At 44.4% G+C, this 8,904-nt stretch overlaps 1 protein-coding gene across 1 annotated transcript in view; it reads left to right on the top strand.

Annotated features, from left to right (window-relative positions):
- The first annotated feature begins 1,604 nt into the window (after positions 1-1,604).
- The window catches only part of itga1 (integrin subunit alpha 1), an 80,403-nt gene continuing 73,103 nt past the window's right edge, over positions 1,605-8,904 (top strand). Inside the window, exon 1 of the mRNA XM_002933044.4 lies at positions 1,605-2,169. Coding sequence (XP_002933090.3) covers positions 2,130-2,169 — 40 coding nt within the window. The 5' untranslated portion in view covers positions 1,605-2,129. The remainder of the gene's footprint in view (positions 2,170-8,904) is intronic.

The raw sequence follows: 8,904 nt of genomic DNA, 5'->3' as shown, positions 1-8,904 counted from the left end.
TCACTTGTACTGAGAGCTATCTCCCATACCCCTGTATTCCCTCACTTGTACTGAGAGCTATCTCCCCTACGCCTGTATTCCCTCACTTGTACTGAGAGCTATCTCTCATACCCCTGTATTCCCTCACTTGTACTGAGAGCTATCTCCCCTACGCCTGTATTCCCTCACTTGTACTGAGAGCTATCTCCCATACCCCTGTATTCCCTCACTTGTACTGAGAGCTATCTCCCCTACGCCTGTATTCCCTCACTTGTACTGAGAGCTATCTCTCATACCCCTGTATTCCCTCACTTGTACTGAGAGCTATCTCCCCTACGCCTGTATTCCCTCACTTGTACTGAGAGCTATCCCCCCTACCCCTGTATTCCCTCACTTGTACTGAGAGCTATCTCTCATACCCCTGTATTCCCTCACTTGTACTGAGAGCTATCTCCCCTACGCCTGTATTCCCTCACTTGTACTGAGAGCTATCTCCCCTACCCCTGTATTCCCTCACTTGTACTGAGAGCTATCTCCCCTACCCCTGTATTCCCTCACTTGTACTGAGAGCTATCTCCCATACCCCTGTATTCCCTCACTTGTACTGAGAGCTATCTCCCCTACGCCTGTATTCCCTCACTTGTACTGAGAGCTATCTCCCCTACCCCTGTATTCCCTCACTTGTACTGAGAGCTATCTCCCATAACTCCGTATTCCCTCACTTGTACTGAGAGCTATCTCCCATAACCCTGTATTCCCTTACTTGAAGCTATATAATGTATCTGCCAGTACGACTGATTCAGGGAGGAAATTCTTCAACTTCATACAGTGATTTTTATTTAAATATGCATCGTACACTTTGCACTTTGTAAATAAGCCCCCCTGTATTCAGCAGCGTTCAGAAGCTTATACTTGTGCCTGTGACACAACTTATGCTATGGCAGTGTCAGTGCTTCTGATTACTTGTTATTGCAAAAACAGTTAATCCAGTGGACATTGCCCCTGGAGGGGGGTCAGCATGCAAAGTACGAAAAGTGGGGTCAAGCCACCATGTTTTTCATACCTTGTCTGACCTGCTGCCAGTGCCCTTCTAGAAATGAGTGCAAGGACCTTCATTGCCACCATGAATACATTGCAGCTTGGCGTACAGTGGGAGGCACAAAGTCGTCTGCGGTGTTCCTAGGCCAAGTGGGGCCCCCCGCAAAAAAATCCTTGGAGGGGCCCAGTGTGCAACCCAATCAGTACCTGCCCACCCCGCTCATTCTGCCCCTGCCTGACCCTCAAGTCCCAACTCCACAGGCAACATAATTCTCTTATAGTATACAGTAATATAGCTGGGTGTGTTATGATCAGCCTTATTGGGACGCTGTGGCCTTACACACACAAAGCAGCGAATCCATGCTAACAAATTGTGTATATCTTGGAAGCGTTATCGCCGTATCATTTATTATATGAAGTGCAGATGTCCCTCTTGGTTTACACTATCTACAGTGTTTCTGTAAACAGCACGGCCTGCAAGATCTTACTTTATTTGTACATGTTAGCCGGGGCCACGTGATGGGGAGTGCAGCCACTTGTTCATAAAGGTTAATAAACTGCACAGAATGTCTCAGTGAGAGTGCAGCCAACCCAACTGACACTCACAGGAAATGTTGTGTGACTGCCAGTGAAGGGGCTGGGGATCTGGAGAGGGATGCACTCACCACACTTAGCTGCCTTCACTCCTTTTCTATATTAAAGCCTCTGTCATTTTGCTAATGAAAAATCCAGCTTCACTTTTTTGGGGGCTACAGGAACCCTTGAAATGAAAGTGACTATTCTGATTCCCGATTCAGCAGCACAGGAAAGCAGTTAAGATGTTATCTCCGGCTCATTTTCAGCTTGGATTCAATCGCAGCTGAGTGGAACTGTTACTGCTCTGTGGAGAGGAATTTGGAGATAATCGCCAGTAGACTCAATCACAGATATGTTACACCCTTACATTTTTCCCTGGAATCTGGAGCTGTGCACTGCTCACACTCATATGTGCACTTTGTAGGAGCTTGTTTAAAGTGTCACATCCCTCCGGCAGAGCTGAACTCCAACACAGCACTGATCCTACCAGGGTGGATAAGAATTCCCATTGGAAAGGGGGCATAGGATTTTCTGCAATGGGCTGTTTCTCTGCAGGGTGCTTGTATCTCCTCACAGGTGAGCTATGTGTTCTTTTATGTGTTGCACTAAGCACCTGTATCTTCTCTGTCTGTAGGGAAACATAGGGAAACTTTTCTACATTGTTCATTATTATTATTAATAACATTTATTTATAAAGCGCCAACATATCCCGCAGCGCTGTACAATAAGTGGGTTACATACATTGGACATACAGAGTAACATATAAAGCAATCAATAACCGATACAAGATGTGAAGAGACCCTGCCCAAAAGAGCTTACAATCATGTAGGTCATTGACAAGGGTTTAAGTTAAGTTGTACTGTACGCTCCATTAACTTTGGGATAGATTTCAACAGCTGACTATATCCAAAGTCATGAAATAATGAACAGATATTATCATGGGGGAGAAATGCCAAAGGTTGTAGCATCCGTATTGGTCTGTGTTGTGTATTTCTAACTAGAGATGTACCAGTAAGGCTGGAGCTATAGCCATCTAGGGATTCACCATACATTAAACGTCCTATCATGATAGATTTGGCTTAATGCATTCCTTGTGGTTGCCTTAAAGTGATACTGACACCAAAAATTACTCTTAAAAATAATAATTGTTTAATGTATTAATGTTACCTATAGTTCATGTTGATGGTTTCTCACTGTTAGGGCTGCTTTTTGCTGACTGTGCCTTATCAACTAGTGATGAGTGACTTTTTTCCCAAGACATGTATTTGCTGCCAAATTCGACATTTAACCATTGGCAAATGTTTTCACAAAACTGCTGCAAAATTTCACCACGACAAAAAAAATAAATAAATTGCAGAAAAAATGCCAGTTTATTTTCATGTATCCAGAGTAATAAAAAAGTTGAGTCAAGTCAAAAAAAGTCACAGTAGCTGCATTTCGCAAATTATTTAGCAGTTTCGCAAATGGTGTGAGTATCTCTTTAAGTACAATGACATGGGCACGCCTCCAGGGAACAATAAGTAGTGTTCAATCTACATGAAGATGAATTATTGGAGATAACGACTCCTGTGCCAAATTTTTGTGGTCTTGGCCACATGACAAGAACTCTGTAGCTTACTGCGTCTGTATCTGCAGCCAAGTACCAGCTTCTGAGTCCAACATGGACTTCTTAGATGAAAACTGCCCTAATCTGCTATATGCTGAGCTGGGGGGGGGATGCTATTTGCAATTCCAGATATATTAAATACAGCAGTGTTTGCCACTTGTTCCATTCCTCTGTTGAAGCCCTGTTCTTAGAGGTGGAATGACTCAGGGCAAGACAAACTCTTTGAGCACCCATCAGGGATGGTACTAGGGGAAGCCAGCAGAGGCATGTTCCTTGGGGCATAATTGGGGGTGGGGACAAGTGGATTGGGGGAGAGAATGGAGAGTTTCAGGGGGAACTTAGTACCATGTGGTCCAACCTGCAAGGGGGCAAGGGGAGGATGATGGCTGTGGACCATATAGGGCGGGGGAGACACTTGCACGTATTATCTTGCAAACAGTAGAACTAAGCTGTATATGGTACTGCCACTAATGGTTTTGGAGCTCTTGTATTTTGTACTCTTGAAAGTCATAGGTTGGGCAACAGCAGGGCCTCAAACTTCCACTGTTTTACCTGCAGGCACCGTCTCTTCCTAGATACTATAGCAACCAGGCTACTTACAGGGGCTTCACCTTTATTATCCTGGTTATTTCTGGTGCTGCAATACCTGCTACTATAGGTTCTGCTGTGCTGCCTGCACGCACCAGGACTGCTCAATGTTCTCTACTGATAGTAGAGTAGAGTAAAGTAGAGTAGTTTTTAAATTAAAGAAAGCTCTAAAGCTGACAGACCAAGGATTCTTTTTTCTTTATTACGTACAAGAATTTCAGATTCATCTCTTCTAACTACACAGAAATGGATGCAGTTGTTAATAATGCTGGAAGGCTTCTTGCTTTAGTTGTATTTTGTCTGGTTTGTGGACGGGAACGCGGTTATTGCTGTTTGAGGGATGGGAAAAGATAACACAGTATTCATGAGAAATATGCCACAACAGAGATTTTTAATACGGTTAAAGCTGTAGCCAATACTGATATAATAGGAGATCAAATTCGACTTATAAGGATAAATCTGTTCCGGGCAACTTTCCCACAGTGATTAAATGTTGAAGGAAGTCACACGAGATGGAATCAATGGCTCCCGAGGGGGAGAAGCAGCCTAACCAAAGACAGATTCACACTCACACAGGACCCTCTCTGGTTACAGCAAGTTGTCAGTAACAAACATTCAGCTGGTTTAGTTGGAATGTGGCAACACATATCAGAGAGGAGAGAAACTATTGCCCAAAGTTTGAAATCCTCCAGATTTCTGTGTCTCAGAGCTGCTAAATGTTCGGTTTCTGAAGCAACATAGTCACCCTCATTTATGGGGCAAAAGTGCACATTAAACCCTAAGGGCATAGGCCGAGGGTGATTTTTTTTTGTTTAGGGAGGCAAAATGTGTCCCTAGATAAACTTTAGGCTAATGTCAGATGTAGCGGATTCTTTGGTGGTATGAGAATTAACTTGTGGCAGAGGTTACAGGATTGGATTGGCTGAAGGGGAGGGGCTCAAAGCCCGTCAAATATCCAAAGAACTGTAGTGAAGCTTTGAAGGCAAAAAGCAGCAGCATAGAGGCTTGCAGGCATGTCAGGAGATTATGTGCTGTGGCCCAGTGTTAAAGCTGTTAAAGCAGTGTAAAGCTGCTAAAATAGGCAATTACTGCCAACCCTATTCCAAATATGATTGCTACTAGCAATACCCAGAGACCACCAGACATCAGTAAGGGAGCTGGTTTTTATTTTCTTTTTAGGGTGAAGACACACGGAGCTACTAGTAGCGGCTACTTGTCATGGCTTCTAAAATAGACAATGCTGATCATTTACTGATAACTGTCTCTACATGTGTTTTAGCAGGGGCAATTCCCAGTATTGCCTATGGCAGGGTATTTTATGGCATTTAGAAGCCGTGACAAGTAGCTGCTACTAAGTAGCTCCGTGTGTCTTTACCTTTAATGTTATATAAGTAGTGATGGGCAAATCAATTTGGCAGGCATGGATTTGCGGCGAATTTCCATGTTTCGCCTTTAGCGGATTGTCACCGCATAAAAAAAGGACAAGCACAACAATTTTGCTGTTTCGCAAATTTTTAGCCGTTTCACGAAGGTTGGCAAATTTTTCAGCAAAATGGGACAGATTGGATCATTACTATATATATAAGGTGTCAGAAAGGTTTGGGAAGGCTTAGTCTGTCTGAGCCTTTTTGATAATCTGCCTATGCCTGTGTTGTGCTTATTGCCCATAGAGCTGCAATGGTTCCGTGAATACAGTGCTGCCTGCTTTAGGCTGGGGGGTGGGGGGGGGGAGTCCCCTTGGATGTGCCATAGTTTTTGTTTGTCCAAATATGGAAGCTAGGAAGCACCAATGGGTGCAAGAAACAGCAGGAGCCTGTACTTACCCCCTGCCTATAAGAGTACAGGGCTATTACTTGCCAGTCTGGCTAGCATGGTGAGAATATATCAATAAAAACGTAACATCAGAGAACGGATAAACAAAGGGACATGAAAGCCACATACAGCAATACCTATATATAATAAAGATAGCACAAAAGATCAAATTAAACAGCTAACACACAACTACCGAATCTAAGTTACTGTTGATATGTATAAAAACTGCAAGGTTTATTTATTATGATGTAAAATATGGTTTACAGGTATTAATAGGAAGTATATGTATAAGATGAACAATCTCTGTACAAAATGTGCTTTTCTATGATGATATTACCTAAATAAAGCCTTGAATAGACAAAAAAAAGAGTATAGGGCTCACTACTTACATTGCACCTAATTCAGCACAAAGAGCAGGCTGCACAAATCCAGAGATGTTAACCTGGTGAATTGGGGGATCTTTCTCCTCTTCTCAGGGGAAACTGTAAAAATATTGGAGAAAATCCCCTTATCATGACAGGAGTGTGGGTTGGACTGAAATCATTGACGTGATTGCAAATCTCACTGGCGCAAATCCCACTGGCGCAAGTGTTGTCTAAACAGGACTCCAGCAAATGCATCTGTGGGGTTTGTAAATAAAGCCAAAGTTGTAGATACGTGTAGATACTGGGCATGGTTATAACTGTGGATGCAAAAATTCACATTTACCCTTATTATAAAGAACTAAAGTGGAACAGAATCCATGATAAAACAAAAATCTGACAGCATCACTGTGACAGGCTTCTCACTCACCACATCCTTTGGCACCCTTTATTAGAGACAATGATGACATCCAGGATGGAATATAAATAGGCCACAGCTTTTGTTAAACACAGAATAGAATTAAAGCTAAATCCAAACAGTAAGTCAAAGTGCCACATTTTAACCAATAAAATGGAACATACATGTTATAACCAGAATACTGGAATGCTTGCTTACTAACCAACCATTGTTGTCTGACATGCCAGCCACCTTCCGCAGCAGCGTCAGTTGGGTAAGTGGGAGCAGGCAACCGTAATCCATCTGCCTCCTAGTACCCTTGTCCAAGGAGGTTACCATCCACCATCTTGACACCCATGTGACAAACACTAGGGCCTAGCCCCCACCCCCTGGCAAGCATCCCTCCCCAAGCTGTGACAATGATTTGGTGATCTTTATGGGTGCAAAAGTAACAATTTTATAGATAATCCTTGTAGCCTGTGCCAGTCAGACAAACACTCATCTTGAACCAACAAGCAACGCACACATTCACATTAGCCCTACATCACATTGGCTTTTACCTTAGGTTTTTAGGTCTTATGGAATCAGGAATACCCTGACAGTTAGGGAGCAGGGTGGGGCAAATGTGCAAAAATTAAGACTTGTTTTCGTTTTTGCACTTTGCACTATGATCTGCACATAGTAAATCAGTCTTCACATCTAGAAATTCCAGCCAGTTGGGAAACACTTACACAGTTGGAGATGCCAACCCAGATCCAAAGTGATCAAACCTGGCCCTGTCCCATTCCCGTCCCTGTCAATGACCAGACCCCTATCAACCTCCCAGAGCTGATTTTCAGTACGTTTTACACCCCCACTGCTGAGGCTCACAAGTAAAACTTGTACAGGCTGCAAGTTAGAAGGGCCCTAAAGTGTTAACTCATTGGTTACCTCAGCCCCTGTTGTATGTATGTATGTATAACTTTATTTATAAAGTGCCACAAGGGTACGCAGCACTGTACAATCTTACAAAATACACAATTACACACAGGGAGGACAAGTGTTATCAGGCCCGGATTTGTGGAAAGGCCACAAAGGCCCGGGCCTAGGGCGGCAAAAATTGGGGGGCGGCATGCCGCCCCGCCGCACCAAAATATTAAAGTTTATTGTGCATACGGAGTAATGGGGACCTCTCCCCCACTGCTCCGTATGCGATTGAAAAGGGCCGCGCATGCGCAATCGCGAGTTCGCTCATGCGCAGGGGAAGGTTCGCCGTTTGCGCATGCACAGGGGGGCGCGACAGAGAGGGGGCGGCCCTGCCCCATAGAGCGTGGACAATCTGGCCAATAAGGCCCCAATAAAAAACAAATGGCCTACACACATACTGTACAACCATACCCCTGATGCACCCCAGTCATGCCCCAGTTTGCCAAAACCCCTCCCACTTACCCACAAACACCACCCCACAAATTAACATCTCTTGGGGTATTACAATACCTCCTGCCTGTACAAGTTTTACTTGGGGGGACCTGGAAAATCATGAACTTAGGGGTTTTTAATAATGGCTATTCTTTGTGTTTCTGGCCCTTTCATGTAATTGAAACACAGGTTCATAGAAAGTACCACTATATAACGGAAGTAATCTGCAGGGGAGAATGTCACAAAACCACAACTTACTAATCGGGTATGATCACAAAGGAAAAAACATGGCGTTGTCATGGCAGCAGAGACAAACAAGGCTCCTACATAGCAAATAGGAGTGAATACAAAAAGGCACATTGACATGAATGTTTCCTTTTAGGTGGTTATAAATTCATTTAAGTATATGCTACTGGTTTTTTTGGGTGGTATCCCACCCCTGCTATCCTATTATACATTGTTCTTAATCCAGTGCATGGAGATTTGGTATTGGTCTATTCACATCACATTCCTGCAGGTTCATTTCATGTTTCTGGTCCTTATGCCTAAATGAAAGCAGGAGCTAAACAGTTAAACATTATTTGGAATAATGGTGATAATAAGATGTGCTAGGTACAATTCTTGAAGAAACATCAATTTAAGCCTCAGACACAAGGAAACCCTGTACTTAAGTCTTGCCCCAAGCTGGGCTAGTGTGCCCTCACAGCCCTTGCCATGCACCATTAATGACAAGCAGAGGGCAAAACAGGGAACAACTACAGTATGTAGAGCTGCCAGAGCTACATATACAGGGTCAGAACTGGTGGGTGCAGGTCCCACCGGGGCTGCCACCCCTATGGCCCTGCAGGTGCCTCCCGCCGGCCGTGTCCCCTGCACCCCCTGGCATGGCGCACATGCATGCGATACGAAGCGATAGTTCATGGCCCCCACCGTGTAATGACAAGCGGAGGGGGCAATGAAAACGGAGCACAGACTAGGGATAGGCAAAGAGAGGCTCCTGCCTGGTGCCCCCCAATCGTTGCACCCTAGGCAGCTGCCTCTTCTGCCTATCCCTAGTTCTGGCCCAGTCCTCCTCTGAGCACGCGTAAGTTTAACATGTCAGGGGAGGAATGGTCGGCCGGAGGTGCACTGGCAAGGGTCTGGTCTGG

This window comes from Xenopus tropicalis, chromosome 1 (assembly GCF_000004195.4).
Source record: "Xenopus tropicalis strain Nigerian chromosome 1, UCB_Xtro_10.0, whole genome shotgun sequence".
Classification (NCBI taxonomy): Eukaryota; Metazoa; Chordata; class Amphibia; order Anura; family Pipidae; genus Xenopus; species Xenopus tropicalis.
This window is presented reverse-complemented; position numbering and strand designations above follow the sequence as displayed.